Source organism: Ptychodera flava, chromosome 3 (assembly GCF_041260155.1).
Source record: "Ptychodera flava strain L36383 chromosome 3, AS_Pfla_20210202, whole genome shotgun sequence".
NCBI lineage: Eukaryota > Metazoa > Hemichordata > Enteropneusta > Ptychoderidae > Ptychodera > Ptychodera flava.
In genome coordinates this window covers 9,652,108-9,676,212 of record NC_091930.1, presented here as the reverse complement: position 1 = coordinate 9,676,212, position 24,105 = coordinate 9,652,108, and the positions used below count along the sequence as shown (strand labels likewise).

Below are 24,105 nucleotides of genomic sequence, written 5' to 3'. Positions count from 1 at the left end.
CTGGTGTGTAAACTAAGTAAAGTAGACCTCGGATTACAATTTTATCGTCGAAGCATAAGTTTCGGGAAAGCTTATTCTCCCACAGACAACATATTCAATTTTCAACTTTTTTGTTCAAAATAGTAGTTCACTATCGTTGCTCACTGCAGGCATTAGCATTGAAAAACTCTCCCGTATTTTAGTAAACATTCGTTGCTGTGCCTGTTGACGGAATAACGACGCAATTTCATGAATTTGTTTTTTGTTATGGAAAGAGTACACCACAAAATGTACTGACAGGTAGAGCAGTGATAGCGATAGTGAACTACGCCCATTCAAATGTTGGTCATGATCGACCGATGTTGGTGGCATTTTTTAACCAGTAATTGAGTATTTGTTCTTCTTACCGTCGCCTTTGTGCCCCTCACCTTTGCGTCTTTGAAAACCATATCACCTTTCGAAGCCAAGGTAAAGTCCGTTTTTGCCTGGATGTCAGGAACTAGGACGAGTGACTCAGAGCCACTGCAATTCATGGTCGACAACTGACAATGACATTGCTGGATGAAGTTGAATGTCGACACTCGCTAAAGAAGCTTTATTGGCATTCCCCTGAAAATAATAACATTTATTTATGGCAGTCATAAATAAGTACATATGAAAAAGGTGTGACCATACACCTACGTAAGAAAAACAAACCGGAGGATCTTTGTATATCTGGCGATTTTGTAATTTTGCGCAAGGGCGTGATAACTATCCAAATTTTGTGAATAATATAAACTTATGGAAAGTGGATACTTCAAAACGTATCTAAATTACAGGTAGTCTTCAATTCTGTACCGAGTACACTAAGTTTTCTCTCCCTCACCTTTGTATCGTGGCGTATTACTACATATTTTGTTAGTCTGCCTGAAAGTTAGAGCGGCCATAGCGATAGTGTGCTTCGGAAACTCCATTAATCGTCGTGATCGACCGAGGATATAGGATGATATTTCAACAGGTATATCGAATTTGTACCATTCGTATTTGTATCCTTCACCTCTGTGCCTTTGACTACCCTATCACCTTTGGAAGCTAGGTCGACGTCACAGTGCGTTTTTGCAAGGAAGTCAGCAACCGGGACGGATGATGCAGCGTTATCACAATCCATCGTCAAGGACAAGAAACTTGCAGGACGAGGTTGAATGTCGATCTTTGCTGAAAAAAAACTTCATCTGGATTCACCTGAAATGATAACACATATTTATTATAATAAATCTGTCTGAAAAAGTGTGATCATAGAGCCAAGTCACTTGAAGCAAACCAGAAAACCTCTGAATTACCAGACATTTCGTTGTTTTACCCGAGGACGTCATAACAATCCAAATTTGGTGCACTATACTAGCTCATGGAAAGTAGATACTTCAAAAAGAGTTTGATTAACGGCACATATAAATTCTAGCTGTAGTAATGAAGACGATGATCTCTTAAGAACCATTCTAAGTAGTTAGTTGTGGACGGTTAGTGCGCTTAATACATTTTCACCCACAAAATCAAAACAGGTCATGATAAAACGGACATTTTCTGTGAATGCAATGCATTTCAAATCCCTACAATAATTCTAAAGGCCCTTCGTCATTGAGGCAAGGCAACACAAGTTCCTTCTTACATAAGCTTACAATAGCATTGTGGATGGAACCCTGAAGGGATATACATGTACTTTAACTAGATCATTATTGTTTTACTGCTGTAAATCAAAGTATGACTGTAATATCTCCGGCAAGTGTCAGTTATGGAGGTCAGCTTAAGTGCATGTGAAGATTACTTTAAACTATTTACAGAGATATCCTGTACAAATTACAAACATTCTATTGTTCATGACTTCTTAAGTTATTTTCTTTGACAATACAACTGACATTTCTGTATACTGATAACTTTACATTTCATTTTAACAAAGTCTGTCCATGAGTTTTGAAGCAAAAAATGCCCTTATCAAAATCTGGTTATCGTCGTTATACTATACCGGTGATCATTAAAAGCATCGTTTGACATTGGAACCATAGGGTACCATCCAGACATGTCCTTCCTGCTTGCATTGAAAATACAGTGACACAAACCATAACACAGTAAAAGAAACCATTGAATTAATTAGTCAATCATCAATGTGTCTGGATTAGGGGCTGATTTATATCTCAGTTCATTTCCCATGCACAAAGTTGTAGCGATGATATTTATACCTGTAGCCTGTTAAGAACGCAAGAAGCAATAGGGTAGAGAATGATAGACTGGGTGAATATCTCAATTTGAAAATGTTTAAATTATGTGACCTCCTGTTTGATTTGTAAATAGATATGTTAGATTTATTCCTTAATAAGAAGTTTTATTTAGAGAAGGTGTTCTGGGTCTGTGTCCCAATAAATGAATTTCATGCTAGCAATTTCAGTATTGACTTGTAAAGTCCCCGAATGTTGGAATTTCGCAATTAAATTTACATAAACCACGTTTTCACAGTGTCTGCATTTACTATTTTATAATGGTAAGGTCTTATTAAAGAAGACACACACATTGGCCGGCTACAATGATTTACATTCCTAATTTTTGCTATCGTGTATGTATAGGATGGGAACAACTTCATTTGAAATAGACGTTCTTGACTGTTCAATTTTGTCAATTTACAAACTCTACGTCACCATATATTCGTGATATGTAATGAACATTCCACACTTGAAGTAAAATGGATGCGTAATCGACAACATCGGCACAATTACAACAATATTGGAAAAAAGAAGTTTACTCCTTTTCATACCTACGCACTCTCCTTCATACCTTTGCACGGTTCGGTTTCCTCATTTGGTCGTGTGGGAATACAGTGGGATATATAATTTCTCTCGGTTCGATAGTATAGAGAGGAATTGATGTCTACATCTTCGCGTTACGTGAATTTGATACTTGGGGCAGGGCTATTGAGCTATTAGTGGAAAGTTTGGAATTAGATATTCAGTCTAGCCAGACACTTCAGCAGCCTACAGACGGGTTCGTCCAAGTTATCATCCAAAATAAAAAAGTGTTTATTTTTGTTGGCATAATGAAGGAATGGACGAAAGTGATGAAGTTCGTTACAACCCCACCGTCCTGTGCATTGCTTTCGGACACAAGTTTCCAGAGAATTTCCCTTATCTTAGGGTTTTTCAACAGCGGCATGCACAGGTGACGCGAGTATTTCATTCACTTTCCGTACCCAGGTATAATTTGTACTATACTTTCCTCTACCAGTCTGTACTAAAGCTGCCACTTCTGGCTGATCCATCATTAATTAATGAATGGAATGGAACTAATGCATTTAGTAGAAAGAGAGTATAGAGAAGACGCAAATATTTTTACTGGCATTGTAACGTTGAGGGCGCTATACTATGCGCCGCCGTTCCTTCACCGGTGGACGGACATTGACAGAAAGCAAACATTTCATAAATACAGGTGCCTGGTTAACAAACAAAAGGAACTCAAGTAAATTCTATGATTTTTTGTCCAAATGAAAAGGAACTCTAGATCTCATTCCATTACACAGGGAAATTTATCGGCGCTATGGTGATCCTATACCCTGTCCACAGGTATCGTCACAGATAATGGAGGTACCAAAGGGAAGCTAGGATAAACAAACAACGACAAATAAACAAAAAACAGACAAACAAACATGCATACGTACGTACGTACATGCATGCATGCCTTAACAAATAAAACTCATGAAATCAGTCGGTAAGATTGATATTCTGCAGTTTTATTTCTCTCAACACTCAATCGGAACCACGGTATAGAATCTGAAACAAAAATTTCAACGGACAATACACTGTGTCTCAAATAATCTCAAAACTTCCACAACTGATCTGAAATACTTCTTTCATTTACAGTATTTTTCCAATTTGTTCTCAACTTTCGAATGGAAGATATTTACACTGTATCTGTAAAACCTGTATATACATACTTCATATACTTATATTTCTTTGCATAAACATTCTCTTAACTAAAAGTACTCGGGGTTCACTGCGCAACCAGGAACGGACTTCAGTCCCTTTTGTGTGTACCTGTTGGCCACTTTCATAGTTTGGCAGTCCATCAAAAGGAAATATTCATCGATGACGGGCAGAAATCTCAGTTTTCCAAATATTACATATTCACTAATTACCAAAAACCTAAACAAATCCTAAAACAATTTTAAAACAAAAATAACTTCGACAGAATCCACGGGCACTATGACCTTCGACTGCAAGATCTGCACCATACAAAATATTCTTTACTTTGAAAGATGAATTTATTCCAGTATTTATAAGATAGAAAGTGAAATCTACATAACTGTAAATAGGTAGAAAAGTAAACAAATACAATTCCACCCTGTCGATATCAAAAAATAATGTTTCAGTGAATAAAAACATCTCAGGAAATAAAAGGTGATTCTCCGTGTGCCTGAAGTCAGTACACTCTGGCCAAATACAAGTACATATGTTTTCTGTCTTATCAATTTCTTTACTTTGCAAGTATATACAGGTTTTTTATTACAACAGCTTTAACTAGCAGAGTGGCAATGGCTGGTTATTGTCATGCTGTATTTAAAGGTTAAGTGCAAACTATGACATATGGCTTGGCCTATACCTTATGCAAGGACTCATATATAAACACAAAACATGATGATACTTGACAAAACTCGAGTTATTTGCAGATCAATTTGAATAATACATATATTGTATTATATTTATATGAAGTTTCAATTTCAACAGCCTTCAAATAAAGAATTGGGAAGTGTTAACCTATGAGACATAGCTTTGCGTAAACACTATACACTAGAAGCCATATGACATAAAACATACAATAGTTGACACATATAATACTCCATGCTGGTATAAAAGTACATTAAGTACACTGTATGTACTTGAACTTTCAATATCAACAGCTTTCTTATGACAATTTGGGAAGTGTTTACAAATGAGATACGGCTTAGCCAACAACTTATACTTTTGTACATCTATGTATGTTATTCACAATTTTACTTAATTCTAGATTAAAATAAACTGTAAATAATATATCCAAATGTGATTCAAAACCAAATAATGCTCTGTGTATATAAAGGCCCAGTATAAGTTTTGGTTTTCAGGTTTTCGTTGCATGTATCAGCAGTGGATTCTAGGGTGTACTTCCAACAGCGTATTGAAATACCCAGTACTCAGCTTGTTGACATCGACTGTATCAACTGTCCTGCATACTAGTTAGTGTTGGTAATCAAATTCAATTCCAGACTTGAATTTTAGTTTTAAACAATAACAATTAATGCACATGGCACACTGACAAGTTTAATTGACAATACTGGGTATTTCAAAACGCTATAGGAAGTAGAACAAGAAAATGTAGTTGATACATAGAACAAGAATACCGAAAAACTGTCAACATATAGAGTTATTGTAGGTTTTACAAAAGAAAAAAATACTGAAATATCAAAGTACAAAAATTTTCATTAGAAATGATGTTGGGGCTGTCAAAAATTACTATAATATTCTTGGTGGGTCATATGTTTTCGCTTTTTCGAGTAAGAAGGGGATTCTATTATTTTGATGGCGGTACAAGAAGAATTTATCGACCCAAACCCGGCTATAATAATTAAGTGTTTCCTTTTATTCCAGTCTTACCAGGCTTGAAACCATAACAAAAAATTATTGACTTCGTTCATAATAAAAAAAAAAATAAAGTACACCGTATTCCCGGGACCGTGGTTCATCCATAACGTAGGAATGAAGGTCAAACGTTATGATCCCATGAAGAGAAGCTACAATAGTTTATTCCAAATTGTGCAATTCATTTGCCAAAATGTTCTTCTTTTTGAAGAAGATCAATTTATTCCAACAATATTGGCAAACAAAGTCAAATCTACATGTCGAGTCGACGCAAAATATTCTCTGATAGCGTTATTGGCCATAGCGCCCTCTTGCGATACCATGTCTCACTCGCAATTCAGTTGAACTGGCCAGTCAGTTGAAACATGGCGACCTGTGTACATGGTTGCTGTCCGCGCTCCCCATGAAATCCATGAAAACTGCGGATATTATACTCGCTTTGAAGTAATCAAGGCGTCGCTACATACAAGAAAGTCATTGGAATGTCCAGGTATGTTTTTGCACACACATCTCTGTGAAAAATCGTCAATTTTTCGGAGAGGTTTCTGCCAACACGGTGCAACGGGCTGTCTGTGTAACGAACGATGTGAAATCTGCTACCGGATTTATCGTCAAAAACACGAAAATGTGAAAATTTGTTTATTTTTCACATCATCACCAATTATTTTAGTCATATAAAGGAAAAGTGCTTGTGTTTGATCCAAAATTGATCGAAAAAACCTAAAGTAAAACTTCAAATTTTACAGCAAGCATTCAACATTTTCAGCCCATCCGTAGCATCGTGTTGTGTAAAACTAGTCTGGAAAGTTGTAGATTTTCACCAGAAATATACCTGCAGACTTGACATGTTATATTGTCATGTCTGCTTCTATGTATGTTTCTGTACACTCATGCACACATCTGTGAAAGTCAAAAAATTATTTTGACAAATATTTCACAAAATATTGCAACAGGCTGCTGTCTGAAAATGTATAAAGATATAAAAATGTTATTGACTGCATTTTACAAAACAGTTTGATAAAACAGTCCATTGAAGTGAAATGTTGATGTTTGATCCAAAATTACCATTAAATATGCAAATTTTTGAAACGACAGCAAAAATTACACATTTACAGCCTGCCAGTTGCAATGAGTTGTGTAAAATTTGTCAGAAAATTTGTAGATTTTCACTAGAGATATCCCTGCAGAGTTGACATGATGTGGTGTCATGTCTGCTTATATGTACAGTAGTTTAACACAGCACATCATCCTGTGTTACAACTAATCTGTATGGATTATCCTTACACAGTGCAATGTAAAGGGGATCCTCTAACTGACCTTGACCTTTATAGCTGAGAAATTCACCATCACAATTGAAGTGAACCACTCTATCCCCACTGTAATCACAAACATATATGCCATCTTGTTGGTGATCAAAACACAAACCCTCTGGCCACTCTAAGTGTCCCTTGCCAATGTCTCTTATACTTTGCATCTGGTGATTCAAAACATGAACACATTTCCTGCCAATGCCAAAATCTGATACAAAAATACATTTCTTATTCACAATCAGATCCAAGGGTTTACTGACTTGTCCTTCTTCAGTTCTTGCAATGTGTTCACCAGATTTATTATATTTTCTCACATATCCTTTGTAGTCACCAATGAATATAAAACCATCAGGACTCAAGCAGATACCGGTTGGATCAATTCCTTCTTTGCGTCCAAAACAGTTTAAAATCTTGCTTTGTCCAGAACTCACCACAACTTGGCCATTCCCTCGGTCACTCATAAAGTATTGGTCATTGTCTTCATCCACTGTGACATTCCATGGATAAATGGATTTGGGAATGCATGGAATTGTAAGATGAGATCACAGCAGAGTTGGATTGGATCAATAACCTGAACTCTATGATTCCTCCAATCACATATAACCCATTGACCGTTCTTCTTGATGTATATTCCCTCGGTCCCACTAAATTGTCCCGGCATTGATCCAGACCCAAACACTTCAAGGACACTCCCCTTGACCGGATAGCCTAGGGAAAACAAAAACATAAACAAAGGTCAAAGGTCAAATTGCAAACTACAATTTCAATGAAGTCAAATATTTTCAGATCTCACAAATTTTGACTGAATGCAAACTTCTTTTGTTTACACAAACAAATCGGACATGTAAAGGAACAACTACCTTACATGTACATGTGACTCATACGTTTCTATGGCAACGTATTTGCATTTTATTGATGGAAATGTGATTTTCAGTCCATAAGGTAAGTCATTGTATTGCTGATTAGCTCATGTTTTACAAATGGTTGCCAGGTTGTAAATTGTTTTGTTGTGTTTTGATGTCAATCATAGATACATGTTGATGTTAATCACATGTTTCCATGGCAACATATTTGCATTTTATTGATGGAAATGTGATTTTCAGTCCATAAGGTAAGTAATTGTATTGCTGATCAGCTCATGTTTTACAGATAGAGTTGCAATATTGTAAATTGTTTTGTGGTGTTTTGACCTCTATTACAGATACTCGTTGATGTAACACACGTTTCCATGACAACGTATTTGTATTTTACTGGTGGAAATGTGATTTTCAGTCCCAATGGTAGCGTAATTGTATTGCAGTGTTAAGCGCATGTTTTACAAATAGAGATGCCAGGTTGTAAATTGTTAGTGGTGTTTTGATGTCAATCACCGATACAGACAGTGTGTTTTTTATTGTTTTTCACTGTTACTATTACCCATACATGCAGGGTTTTTTCAATTTTCCTCCCAAAATTTTAATCCAGGTATTTTTAATTTCAAATTATTTTTGTTTCATCAAAGGTCTCCCATCCAAATTACCTTGTTCTGCAAAAACCCTTGTCTCAAAGTCTGTCTCATTTTTTGAAATGCATGCCTTTGCTGATTTATTTATTGTATGGTCAATGCCTCAGTTTTATTTTGTTTGTTTTTCAAGTCTTTTTTTTTCTTATTTTATCAAATTTTCCATATTTTCATGTGGTGTGTGTACATATTTGTTGTTTGTTTGCAAATTTTATTTTGATTCACAGTTGTTTTAATTATTCTATTATTATTTATTAATCCATGGCCCTAATTTTACAAGCTACCCTATGATGCTTTGTTTGTTTTGTTGTTTGTGTTGGCCATACTGAAATTGATTCTTGTTATATCTTCTGTGTCTTTCAGTTTTTATGTTCAATATATTTATGCATTGTTTACCTTCAATCCTGGAGTAAGTTTACTCATCTATTGATGATATGCTAATAAACAGTTTTAGGTTTCTTCATCATGGAGGCCATACTAAAATAACATTTTGTTCACATTTTCAATTTCTGTTGCAATGTTGTTCTCCTATGATACTGTCAGTTCTGTAGCATTTCCTTACCTGTTGACAGTTATTAATTTTTCTCTATTGTTTAATGGTTTATGGTCAAGGCCACACTCAAATTTTCTTTTGATTGAAATTCAACACTTCTGTTCTCTGTACCTGTACAAAATTTCCTCCAGATGGTCTTTGTCTATAAATGCTGTATTTCTTTACCAATATTATTATATAATATAATAAAATTGGTCAAACTACCAAAATGTGGGACCCCAAAAATATTAAGGGATCCCACATTTTCAACAGGGGTGGGTCCCAGGGACCCGTCAATTCCCAAAACTATTGCAAACCCTGTATATTTTGTTGTTTTGCATTTGCCATGCTGAAATTTCAATTGTTCAATATTTCAAGCTTTTTCAGTTTAAATGCCTGAGTTTGTCATCCTTTGTGAACATGGTAATTTTAATTGCTTATTTAGGATTGTTCTCTTTCTTTGTCATGTTGGCTATTGTGAATTATCTTTTTGTTTTACATTTTGTAATTGTTCTGTCAGATCAACACACATCCTAAACACTGTTATGATGCATTCTATTGTTCAGTGATTTATTTGATTTTTTAAGCTTTGACAGTTATAGTTGGGCAGCTCTTAATAAAATATAATTATGCATTAATTCTCTATTGTTTCTATGTTCTGTCCTTATTTTTTAGTTGGTATTGTCTTTTAGACACTGTAGTATTCTGAGCTTGCTTTTTGAATAATTTTGTCTGTTTTGTAGATGTGTATTTTGTGTTTTTGTAGTTGATGTTACACCTGTATCTTCACCTGTAAACCAGTATTTATCTCACTGTTGATTTTATGTTGCCAAACAAAATGTCACTTTGACACTGTATAGGTGACCCTTGGGTGAATCACGCCCAAATTTATAAATTCTTTTTGCACATCTCTTTCTTTCAATTGAAACTAACTCAGATTACCCTTTCTTTTTACACAGGTTATTGAAGACATTACTCATGTATTTTCAGTCAGATTACTGAAATTAGATTGGCTGAGAGAATTGGAGATGATTTCCCTGACAAAGATCAACAAATCCACCATAGTTTCAGCATTTTGGACACATCCAGTGACACTGAAGATGTCAGAGTTTATGAAGACATGAAGACAGATGAATAATGCAATGGAGATGTCATTCCCCAACCCAGATGTGGAAACAGACACTGAAGATGTCTTTGGGTTCAACCGAGCCTGAATTTTATATCGTGTACATATTGTACACAAAACCAAACGGCCCTTTTCAGGGCCATCACATCCTCCAAAAAGAGAACTACCGTATACCAAAAATAATTATTTGTTTGAGAAATATTGACCCCCCTCCCGGCCCATTATGGAAGAAAGCATACTTTGCACAACATAATGAACTAGGCAGAGCCGAGTACATTATGGAGTGCAAAGTTTGCTTGAGTCCATTATGGGCCGGGAGTGGTGTCCATTATTGCTATTATTTTATAGTTTTGGCAATGCCAGTGAATTTGTAGATGTAGAAAACATCTGGGGCCACAATGCTGGATAATCGGATACATTATCAGTAATAATCTGAGGGTATGACGTCACAAAATTCACTGGTATTGAGAAAGCTATGATATGATATGTTTTTATTTATCCATTTATTACATTTCATTCTGTTTATTTTCATTGATGATCTTCTTGTTTTTTTCCAGTGAGATGCAAGTTAATTAAAATAGGTAAGTTGTGAGTGTGAATTTGCACACATGTTCTCTAATGTACAGGGAGGCACTTAATTTACAAAGTGACACAGAGAATTATAGATTCTCATGGCCACTGTGAGTGTGGGATCGCCGGTGTGGGAAAAAACGATCCCACACTCTCAGAAACTGTCCCACACTCTGCAGTATATATTACATGAGCTCTGATTGGATGATTAACAGCCTTTCCTTCCACGCGCAAAATATTATCCAATGGCACGATGAGTAACACACAGACCGAAACTGCCAAGTAAGCAGGTCAGAGTACCGGTATGGGGCAGATGACAGCGTTATCACGATTTTGGATAATGTTGTACATTGTTGGTAACAGACTCACAAAAGACTGCTGAATTTTCCAAATAACTGTTTAAACATAGGCCACTTGGAACATAATGTATCAATTTTTTCTGTTTGACATCTCGTCCGTAGCAGAAGTTGAAGTATCGGCAGAGGAACTGGCAACAGAGTTCGCGTTAGTGACATGGAATGCTTGATGGCCGCAAAGTAGGATAGTTGCTGATACAGTTAAACATTCAATGTTTCCAAAGTGAATTTAATGCATTTCATGGTCATGTGAGAAAAAGAATCTCACACACAAAGGACCTGAGGTCAGATTTCTCACACTCGTTGGGGATATTTACTCCCCTGCAGCTCGTGTGAGACTAAATAACCCCAACTCGTGTGAGAAATATGATCCCAGGTCCTTGGAGGTGTGAGATTCTATTAATCTCACATCCCCAAGGACCTTGGATCAGTAAAATCTAATCCCATGCATGTCCTTGGTGTGTGAGATTCTTTTTCTCACACTGACCACAAAATGCTTTAAATTCACACTGGAAACATTGAATGATAATTTAAAGTGTATCAGCGACTATGCTTCGTGGTTGTGAAGTATTCCATAACACTAATGTAAACCTCATGACGAGTTTCACAGCTGACATTTCATTTTCTGCGCCGGACGAGATGTCCAGCAGGAAAATTTGGGGCCAAGTGACCCACAGTATGTTCACCAGTTGTTTGGAAAACTAAACCATCTTTTGTGAGTCTGTCACCAATGACGTACAACGTTATCCAAATTCATAACAACACTGTTGTCTGCCATTGCACTGTGACCTGCTTACTGTGAAGATGCAGTCTGTGTGCTACTCATCACGCCAGAGGATAGTATTTTGCATGCCGAGTGAAAGAAGTTTATTATCCAATCAGAGCTCATACAATAATATACTGCTTTTATGTGCACATTTATACACAGTTTGGAAAGATTTCTACACCGTCGCTCCCTCACTCACAGCAGCCAGGAATGTGAGAAAATATATCTGATTCAATATACATTTTACGTGACTCGGCTAATTTTATTTTGTATTTTGCTGTACGGTATGTTTGGAGCAAAAAAATGGTACATAAGTTGTTAAATTTGAAAAGACTGCTGTGATTATAGCAATTTGCATTACAATGCATTGTAACTTTCACTTTGATATTGAATATTGTCTTATTTGGTATTTGTCCATCAGAACTCAAATTCTTATTCAAAATTGGCAAGATGGCATTGATGTCCCCATGTCCATGGGTTGCTTTTGAAAATCTGACTGATAAGGATAGGCTGTGAACATAATTCAGATTCTATATCATGTAGTGTGATCTAAAGTAAATTGTTTTCTACTTTTCTACTCATTTTCAGACTTCACACTATTTTCAGAAGACTTTGCTGTGCATTTTCAGTTCAAGATTATATTTCTGCATAATAATTCAAGAGTTTTTTGTCGTCAAACTCACAAGAAATTTCTGATAAAGCTGGCAACAAATCAAGGTAAGTCTGGCATTAGAGCCCATATCCAACAGTTCACTGAGACAATCAACTTTTAACAGGACTGGTTTTAATTTTACAGACTGACCAGAAGCTCAAAAGCTGAGTAAATTGATATTTGTTTCTTAAGATTAACAATTCCTTGCCTTTGTCTTTCCTCAGCTTAAATGACAGCAAATTACTTTCAACTGATGGAGAAAAAATTCATCACAGATAATTCATGCCTAAAAATATGCAAGTGGTACAAAACTCACTGAGAATTAAAGCAGGAATCATTGCTCAGTCATTCCCATGTTAATCAAGAATTACATTCGTATCACTGATGATATTCTAAATGACACATCTGTGTTTACCACATCATGTCATCGATGGTATGTTTATGCAACAAGAATACACTGTAGCATAAAGTGACATATGCTGAATCCTATTGCATGTGTGCTCCTTCCTTGCAGACTCCCTAGCTTCATAGCATGTTTTTCTTTGATTTATGTCCCATTCTTTCAAAAATGCAGACTCCCTAGCTTCATAGCATGTTTTTCTTTGACTTGTGTCCCACTGTTTCACAAATTGCAGACTCCCTTAGCTCCTGTAGCATGTTTTTCTTTGACTCATGTCCCATTCTTTCACAAATTGCAGACTCCCTTAGCTTCTTTAGCATGTGTTTCTTTGACTTGTGTCCCATTCTTTCACAAATATAGACTCCCTAGCTTCATTAGCATGTTTTTGTTTTACTTGTGTCTCAATCTTTCACAAATTGCAGACTCCCTATCTCCTTATTTCTTTGACTTGTGTCCCACGTTCTCACAAATTGCAGACCCCTGGCTTCTTAGTATGTTTGTCTTTGACTTGTGTCCCACTCTTTCACAAATTGCAGACTCCCTAGCTTCTTTTAGCCTGTTTTTCTTTGTCTTGTGTCCCACGCTTTCACGATTTGCAGACTCCCTAGCTTCATAGCTTGTTTTTCTATGGCATGCCTTTCTTTACTTTAAACTATTGACTCCCTGGCTTCTAGCATGTTTTTCTATAAGATGTCTTTCTATAGATGTTTTTCAATAGATTTGCTATGACGTAAGTCTCACTTATTCACAAACTGTTGACTTCCTAGCTTCTTAACTTGTTTTTAGCTCCCATAGCCATATGTATATATGGCAATGGAAGCTATTCTTATAGGCTAGGAAAATGTCTGTATGTATGTATGTCTGTATGTCTGTATGTCTGTACGTCTGTATGTCTGTATGTCTGTATGTCTGTCCGTCAACATCAAAAACTCCAAAACCGCTGTACATTTCATTTTGATATTTGGTGTGTACATGGATGATGGGCTGTAGATGAGATTTTGTTCAAATGAAGTTGTCATTGCCAAAAATATGCAAATTAAGTGAAAAAATGTAAAAACAGTCAAAATTGAAAAAACTCAATAACCACTGAGCAGATTACATGAAAAATTAGCATGTAAGTACTTTGGCTGACATGAAATGATTGTGCGCATCTTGGGTCAGTATCTTGGACTTGCTATTTTTCATGAATTTTTTTGTAATTTTCTCCCATTTTTGGTCAAAAAATCTCCTGCTCTGAAACCACAAGTCCGATTGATTTGAAACTTGGTATGGAAGTGCATAGGAGTGACCTTTCCCAAATTTGGGCAAATCGTGGTGAAATTTGCATATTTTTAGTTTACACGTCCATAGACTCCCATGTATAAGGCAGATCTCCATAGACTCCCATGTATAAGGCCACAAAAATAAAATTTAGTTTCTCATCGTATTCATATTGCAAAAAGGATGCAGTGACACAATTTTTAGTCCCCACGGATGAAGTCCAGTGAGCTTATAGATTGGGTCATGTCCGTCTGTTCGTCCATCGGTGAGTCCATCCGTTCACGCAGATATCTCGGATATTTTGACAAAATGTCATGTGACCTTGATGACCTTTGATCTCAAATATACATATTTGTCCATAACTCAGTAACCACAAGTGCTACAGCCTTCATATATGGTATGATGGGACAGCTTATGACGCCACAAATTGTACCTCATTAATTATGCACATATCTAATTTTGAGCGAGCCAATAGAGCTAGAGGTCTGATTTTTGGTATATAGGGATAACTTAGCAAAACAATTTTTTTGACAAAATGTCATGTGACCTCGGTGACCTTTGACCTCAAATGTACATATTTGTCCATAAGGCCAAAGTAAGTAAATTCTTTGTTTTGCGTCCACTCAAAATTCTAAAAGGTACGCGGGTAAGCGGCTAAAAAACACACACAGAAAATTTAACACAAAATCTGTTTGCCTTTATTGGACAATTTTTCTCAAACCACAAGAATACTCCTGGACACACTGTATAATCACTGTATGCATTTTCATAGCAAATGGATCAAAATAAACAGTCATTCTTTGACGTTTGCTTTTCTCTTATTAGTTTTAGATTTCTTTCTTGTGCATTCAAAGTGTCCACATGTCAATACCATTGCACAGCAACTTGACAGCCTCATCAAATTACTTAAATCTGGACAGTTTGAGGAATGGGTACACTATAACAGTATACAGTAGCAGTCTTTTGTCCTCAAGTTCTCGTACGTTTTTTTCAAGTTTCTTGTAATGTCTATGCTCTAATGGAATGTCATAGTTTTGCTGAAAGCTGTCTGTTTTGAAAGAAAACACCAAACAGAAATGGTACGTAACTTGTAGCCTCTGCATTCAATTTTAGAAAGATGGGGCATCAGAGAGAAGAAGAAATTGATGATATAATTGACAAAAGTATTCCCTGTAGCTTCCTCGGGACCATCGGTAAAACCAGCACCTTTCCTTTTCCATCAAATATAAGAAAGCATTTCGCAATTGTCAGTCTCCACACACAGACTCATCAGACCCAAATTTAGGTGGAAGCTTCACATCTATATTCCTTACACTTTCAAAGTACCACACCCCAGATTGATTGAAAATATGAAGTATCATGGCATAAATGGAAATATTCTACAATGGGTCAAAGCATGATTGACAAATACAAAACAGCAAGTAGTCATAAATGGAGCATCATCTGAATGGATAATACGTCACAAGTGGTGTCCCAAAGGGTTCAGTTCTTGGACCAGTACTCTTTCTAATCTACATCAATCATACTGGCGGTGAAATTAGTTCTGAACTAAAAAATTTACTGACAATACCAAGACATATCATCCCTTGCGAAATTGTAGTGATCCTGAAATTCTACAAGCTGATTTGGACAAGCTACAAAAAATGAGTGAACACTGGCGGACGCATATTGGCCACAACAACCCCTTCAATAAATACTCAATGAACAATATTTCACTGGGACGTACAACTGAAGAAAATGACTTGGGCGATCTACTTCATTCTACCTTAAAACCTTCAAGCAAATGTGATAAGTTTGCAAAAAAGCAAACAGAATGTTGATCTCATCAAACGATCATTGTCGATCAAATCAAAAAAATGTCATTCTTCGTCTTTAACAAGCAACTGTGAGACCACAGCTCGAACATGCAGTACAAGCTTGGTCACCATGGCTACAAAAGGACGTAAAAATCTTAGCACGGCAAATAATACCTTAAGTCCAACACTACAATTATCAAAATAGACTTAAACAGCTTGGTTTAATAACACACTTGAACAAAGAAGAATTCGCGGCGACATGATTCAACTCTAGAATTAGTTATCAAAGGCCATGACCACTGTAACCTTTCACTTGAGTTAGCAGCCGACTCGAGAACTTGAGGACACTGTCCCAAACTTTATAAACTAACCGTTCGACTTAGAAAGTACTTTTTGCAGCAAGAGTTGTGGGCAGAAAGTGTGACCTCCTTCGAGAGCAGCTACGACCGCCTACTACAAGTTTGAACTTTCACAGAGGGATTCTAATATACTTTCCCATACCCAAACTGAACAAAAAAGTACGTAAAGGCCTTTCGTTTACAGGACTGATCACTGCTTTATTTTCTGTTTCAAGTTAAAATGGACGAATTAACCAAATTTTTGGCAAACCTAAAAGACCAATTAACTAGGATAGGCCTCAACACTTTCCGATTTTTCCGTCTGCCATACTCTCTGAGTTGTGGTACCCAAGTCCAATCGGCCAACTGTATCTCTCTCTGTTCAAGTCCCGATTGCTTGCAATGACCATGCCTTCAAGTTGCCGTGCAAAGGTTTCCTGTTTTTCAACTTCGATTATTTCCCTGCTTTCATCCATTTTTTATTGTGACGACAAAGCCACAACAGGCAAAGCCACAACAGACAGCGAGAACGTGAGGCCCCGGCGTGAGGCTGAGAGTATCGACAGGGGTAAATGTGTAGAGAGTACTGTTTTACATCACCGCATGGTAATTAGTGAATTCTGACTGCCGTAAAGGAGTGTTTCGTCGCAAAGTTAAAAGCCACGACTTGTTTTTGCGACAAAATAGCGCCACCAACGGCTAAATTTTGAAAGGAAAGTTTGTGTTTTTTTTCCGAAAAATCTCCAAAACCTAGGCGCGCGCGGCGGACGCAAAACAAAGAATTTACTTACTTTGGCCTAACTCAGTAACCACAAGTGCTACAGCCTTCATGTATGGTATGATGGGACACCTTATGACGCCACATATTGTACCTCATTAATTATGCACATATCTAATTTTGAGCGAGTCAATAGAGCTAGAGGTCTGATTTTTGGTATATAGGGATAACTTAGCAAAACAATTGTTTTTGACAAAATGTCACGTGACCTCGGTGACCTTTGACCTCAAATGTACATATTTGTCCATAACTCAGTAACCACAAAGGCTACAGCCTTCATGTATGGTATGATGGGACACCTTATGACGCCACAAATTGTACCTCATTACTTATGCGCATATCTAATTTTGAGCGAGCCAATAGAGCTAGAGGTCTGATTTTTGGTATATAGGGATAACTTAGCAATACAATTTTTTTGACAAAATGTCACATGACCTCAGTGACCTTTGACCTCAAATATACATATTTGTCCATAACTCAGTAACCACAAGTGCTACAGCCTTCATGTATGGTATGATGGGACACCTTATGACGCCACATATTGTACTTCATTACTTATGTGCATATCTAATTTTGAGCGAGCCAATAGAGCTAGAGGTCTGATTTTTGGTATATAGGGATAAGTTAGCAATACAATTTTTTTGACAAAATGTCACGTGACCTCGGTGACCTTTGACCTCAAATATACATATTTGTCCATAACTCAGTAACCACAAGTGCTACAGCCTTCATGTATGGTATGATGGGACACCTTATGACGCCACATATTGTACCTCATTAATTATGCACATATCTAATTTTGAGCGAGCCAATAGAGCTAGAGGACTGATTTTTGGTATATAGGGATAACTTAGCAAAACAATTTTTTTGACAAAATGTCACGTGACCTCGGTGACCTTTGACCTCAAATGTACATATTTGTCCATAACTCAGTAACCACAAGTGCTACAGCCTTCATGTATGGTATGATGGGACACCTTATGACGCCACATATTGTACCTCATTACTTATGCACATATCTAATTTTGAGCGAGCCAATAGAGCTAGAGGTCTGATTTTTGGTATATAGGGATAACTTAGCAATACAATTTTTTGACAAAATGTCACGTGACCTCGGTGACCTTTGACCTCAAATATACATATTTGTCCATAACTCAGTAACCACAAGTGCTACTCCCTTCATGTATGGTATGATGGGACAGCTTATGACGCCACATATTGTTCCTCATTAATTATGCACATATCTAATTTTGAGCAAGCCAATAGAGCTAGAGGTCTGATTTTTGGTATATAGGGATAACTTAGCAAAACAATTTTTTTGACAAATTGTCACGTGACCTCGGTGACCTTTGACCTCAAATATACATATTTTTCCATAACTCGGTAACCACAAGTGCTACACCCTTCATGTTTGGTATGATTGGACACCTTATGACGCCACATACTGTACCTCAATAATTATGCGCATATCTCATTCTGAGCGAGCCAATAGAGCTGGATGTGTGATTTTTGGTATATAGGGATAACTATAGGAGAGAAATTTTTTGACCAAATGTCATGTGATCTCGATGACCTTTTACCTAAAATATATGTTTATGTCAATAAATAAGTAACCACAAGTGCTATGTCCTTTTTATTTAGTAGGATGGGAGACCTTATGACAACACACGCTTTACCTCATTAATTATGTACACATCTAATTCTGGGCAAGCGAATAGAGCTAGAGATCTGATTTTTTGGCATATAGGGATTAATTAGCAATATAATTTTTTTTTCAAAATGTCATGTGACCTCGATGACCTTTGACCTTGATTATACATATATAGCATATTTCAGTAACCACAAGTTCTATACCCTCCAATTTTGATAGGATATTAGACCTTAAGATTTCACATCTTGCACCTCATTTATAATGCGCATATGTATTTCTTGGCTGGCCAATACTGCTAGAGGTCTGATCTTTTTTCCGATTTAGAACCATAACTTAGACATGCCTCATGTGTTTCAAATTGGGAACAACGACATAGACCTATGTGCCCTAGATCTCAACATATACACTCCAGTGATACTTCTTAATGACCACATTTTCCTGCCCCATCAAGACTAATACTCCTATTACAAGTGGGGACTATGTCATTGTAAATGACTTGTTGAGTTAATGGTTGTATCACAGTATTCGATATATCTAATTCTGTATTTTTTCCATTTTATATTCTGAATAATTACATTAAACATATTTCACTGTCTCCAGTACATTTCATTTAAGTATTTTCACTTCATGCACTTTATCCCTTTCACACATGTTCAAATATCTGACCAGAGAACAAACACTAAATAGTCCAGGATGGGAGCTACAGTGTCATGACGCTATTTTTCTATGAGATGTGTTTCCTTCTTAAAGACTCCCTAGCTTCTTAGATTTTCTAGGACATGTATGTCACTCATTCACAAATTGTTCAATCCCCAACTTCTTAGCTTGTTTTTTGCTTGTCTTATATTTTTAGCAACATGTGCCAATATGGTCACCAGGCAGCCATTTTGTTCTGATTTCTGCCATGTCCAATGCTACTATTTGCTCATGCCTGGACCAATTTCCTTTAAACAGGAACTTACCCGATAAAAGCCGGATTATCGTAAATCTATGCAAATGTGAAAAAGCCATGCTACTGATCAGACGTGCCGTGTTTGGTGCCAGAATCCTATAATTTTGCCATGTTTGATGTGTACACTGTCATTGAATCTTGCATATGATCTCTGTGAACATATAGCGACTAAACTTGAGTTGAAAATAAACAGAAAAAATGTGCCCTTTTTTGTCTGGGAATGCATATTTTTCAAAATGTGTTTCCTGTACGACCGTTTGACCCCACTTTGCATATGTCACAAAAGCGCCCATCATGATTATTCAAATTTATCACATGGTCAAAGCAATGCTTTGCGAATTCAAAAACTTCCGCCAAGTGTATGCATATGGCTGTGTCATCAGTAATCCACCTATTGTGCGCCCATGCTGTAACTGCCCGTTTAAACTTGGCACAAGTAATGGCAATTCAATATTACATATACATTTTAAATATCTTAGTGATACAATCTAATATGGCTTCCAAGCAGCAATTTCCACTCTCATTGCATAAAGCCACACCTACCGGTAATACCCAATTATTACATAAATTTAGCTTAATATGTTTAAATAGGTTAATACTTTGCCAGCCCTTGTCTAGATACACTTTGACCATTTTCATTTCACCATGATTTCCATCAACATGATGGTTTCCAAATATGTAAACAAATCAAGAACTGAACTTTACAATGATTTGTTTTCAATGACATGTGTCTTACTCTTTTCCTAACTGTGGACTCCGTAGCTGCTTCCTGGCTTGTTTTCCTTTGACATGTGTCTCACTCTTTCAAAAACATGCCAACTCCCTAGCAGCTTCTTAGCTTTTCTGTGACATGTCTCAAATTTTCACAACTGCTGATGCCCTAAAGCTTCTTCTAATTTCTGGGTGTTTCACTCTTTAACGTTACGACAAACTGTTGATTCCCTAGCTTGTCAGATTTTGTTTCCATGACAATGTGTCTCACTCTTACACCAACTTTTGACAAGGTCTTTTAGGGGAATACACAACAAGCAAAATCAGAAAATGAACAGTTTTGCTCAAAGTTTTAGTTCAAGTGTTATATTTTTGTCTCAAATCATAACTACTTACAAGGCATGTCTTCTATAGTAGAGTCCCTGGATTAGGCATGACAATGTTCATCCTTCATTTTGATGCAATGCTGATTTAGGTTTTAATTATTCATTGCTTTGGTGTTAATACAATTTAACTGCACTGTTTATCATAGGAATGACCAATACTGGTGTTGGAGAGAGATGTCAAAATGCATTGTTGGTAGCAATGACACCACCTCATCTCAATAATAACTTATCAGATTGTAAAGAGTCTGGAGATGCATTAGTCAAAGTGGCAGAATCAAATCATCAGGGCATGATAGGATACTGGTTTTAAAGTCTAAGAAAGTAAGGTGATCAATCCAGCAGTCTTGTAATTTAATTTGTTCATGGTGTCTTAGTCGCATTATCAGGTTGTATCATCTTACTCTGTTGAATACATCATTCATGCATTTCTTTGACATTTTTTTATTAGAATAAGTATCTGTCTCAGGCAATTCATGTGCCCAGGGCTCAAAGTATTCGGGTGCATGCTTCATTATGCATATCCATGTTGTCATGGTGCAGGCAGATTGCCTGCCAAATATGCATGCAATAAATACTACAGTGTACATTCTGATCTTTACCTTAAAATACCTTAACTGGCAAAAATTTCAAATTTGCAAGGCTTTGTTGAAAATTTAAACAGAAATATTGACAATATGAAGTCTCACTACACTGAAGTTAGATATATCACCAACAAGAGCTCCTAGATGCCACCTAGTGATTCATTGCATATACCGGTATACCCAAGACATAACGGAAACTTATGACTTAACCTCACAAGAGTTCTCCATATGGTGGGGATTTCTGTTGCAGTGATCTGAGACAAAATTCAGAGGAGGCCATGCAGACACACAATACTTATAACCTTTCCTGAATAGGATCATCACAGGGAAATTGACATGATAAATGTCTAAAAAGCACCACCAAAGATCAAGCAGTACGGTGAATAAGATAGATAAAAGACCATTAGATTTTTGTTTGTTTTTCATTTTGCAAATTCTCGTTCTACTCCCAAAACATGTTGAAACACCAACTATTTAGCTTTAACACAGCGTTTATAAATGTAAAAAGCAGTGTTACTGATTACATTTGAATTCTAGTCTATTGAGGGATTCACTTGTCAATAATAACAAAGCATTTTACACATGTACAGGCTGAGTTCACAAGCTGAATACTGCGTATATCATCATGCTTTGGGGAGTAGAACAAGAAACTGTAGTTGATACTTAACAAATATTGTGAAAAAATCATCAAAGTTACAGCTACTGACCTTTAAGATTCATATCATCACTCTTGCATTTGTACAGAACATTATGAGGTTATTACGAAAATACCGCAAAAGATGCACGAGGACATTGGCGCAGCGTATCGCCTGAAGCGAAGTGGAGGGCGATGTGCGCCGCCAATGTCCTCGTGCATCCATTGCAGTATTTTCGTAACAACCTTATTATTATACATCTTACATTCCTGACTGGGGCATCAAATTGTCAGAGTAGTGACCGCTTTTGTGCAATGTCAACAATCTTTCTTCCAATTTTATCGCGCCAGTGTGGAACGCTTTTTCGGACGCGCTTCTGCAAGTTTTGGAGTGTGTGCACTACATACGTAATTACACAGCACGCGCGAGACATGTTCTGACACTCGTCCAATGAGTCCCTTGAAACTGTTCAACAGTGAACGCGCAGATACAGCCGCAGGGGATGGAATACCTGGACCCCCCCTGGACCCCGTACGTGTTACGGAACGGGCATTCCTTACCACTTTTTAGCGCACGCAACATTCTATTGTTTTCCATGGTAGATATATAATAATATAGAAATAACGGGCGACGCGCTGACCATTAACGTTTATTTGTGGGCAAGGGCGAGAGGAAAGCCAAAAATTAATGGGCGAGGCTGGCCGAGCCCGTTGATTTGGCTTTCCTCGAGCCCGCGCCCACAAATAAACGTTAATTGTCAGAGCGGAGTCTGTTATTTCCATTATATTATCAGCGAACCCAAGAAAACCGTCAAAATTTCCGAAAATTTCAGGAGCGAACGACAACTGGGCCCCAGAAACTGAGCAATACGCGACGCACTGTCACGCGCGCTGTAAAAAATTGGCAAATCCGGAGATGTTTTCAGAAAAAAATATCTCAACTTGGCCTACAAGTGCTCCATTTTATTTTGTGATTGATTATGATTTACGTTTGAGCTGTAAAGTTACGATACTTTGAGTTGTTAATCTTATTATTCATATTCACGGGCATGTAAACAAACCATTACTGTGTATTTGTGGTCAGTCATGTGGTTCAGCTAGCCCAATCAAAATGCGACGGGCAGGGCATGGTAATATAATTAAGGATACATCTACATGTATGTTAGTCAGACTGGTCAAGAAGGTTGTGTAGATAGGGCTTGTTGTGTATTTAACATTAATCTCTTATGATTCAGAAATCTTTGATAAAAAAATTGAAGTTAGAAAGTTTTCATGTCCATTTTCAAGATTCATCAATAGATATACTGTAACTGTTTAGGGTAGTATGGGCCTCGAAGGTGAAAGACTTAAAATTTGCTCAAACTTTGGGCCGACTCGCAGCGATTTCGAAGCTGTTATCCAATTGGTTGGCAGAATCGTACCGTTATAATGAAATAATACAAATAAACTCCCTAAGTTGCTGTGAATAGTGACAATCGACCAATCAGATATACCTTGCAAACACGCTGCGAGTCAGCCGCAAACTTTCCTCTTGAACATATCAACCATTCTCTTTGAAATTAAAGAATATAAATCGGGGGTTGCTGTGCAACATTTGGAACTGGCAAAACAAATTACCTAAGATTTACTGATATTTTAAATAAACATGGGGCCCGGGGGCACCGACGTCCTTTGTACCTCCTTACTGTTTATTAATTGCCATAAATGTGAAATTTGGCAAAAAGTCAAATTGTTTTGACATAAATGAAAGTTATTTGAACTGGTTGGTTACCGCTCCAGCATAAGTTCAAGTGTGGATTCTAAGTATTAACAACCTTGATATGAACCATTGACTAAAAAACATTTGCTTGTTACACTCACCACACTTGTACTTATAAGTATTTGGAGTGTACACCTATCTACAATACAATGATAAAAAGTTTGGACTCTGTAGGTCAACAGTGCATCTTTAATGTATGAGACTAAATAAGCTTTAATACCCCTCATTTACCGATATGTATTGGCCAAAAACAATATTTAATTTTGAATTATGTAGTGCAGGGAAGGACATACAATATGGTGAAAAGCAAACTAAATATAAAAACTGAATATACAATTATATGGAAATGTTGTTTTACAGTCAGGAGTATCTGGTGTGTGCCGAGAGACAAATATTAAAATTGGACAGTATCATCCTGACCACAGTTTGTCTGA

At 36.8% G+C, this 24,105-nt stretch overlaps 1 protein-coding gene and 1 long non-coding RNA gene across 2 annotated transcripts in view; one reads left to right on the top strand and one right to left on the bottom strand.

The window, feature by feature from the left end:
* Positions 1-6,097: 6,097 nt before the first annotated feature.
* The window catches only part of LOC139129513 (uncharacterized), a 31,153-nt gene continuing 13,145 nt past the window's right edge, over positions 6,098-24,105 (bottom strand). The window contains exon 2 of the mRNA XM_070695149.1: positions 6,098-7,630. Coding sequence (XP_070551250.1) covers positions 7,380-7,630 — 251 coding nt within the window. The 3' untranslated portion in view covers positions 6,098-7,379. The remainder of the gene's footprint in view (positions 7,631-24,105) is intronic.
* LOC139129515 (uncharacterized) lies at positions 10,320-21,011 on the top strand. Its single transcript, XR_011551600.1, has 3 exons — positions 10,320-10,662; positions 12,362-12,490; positions 20,844-21,011. It is a non-coding gene; the product is annotated as an uncharacterized lncRNA (long non-coding RNA).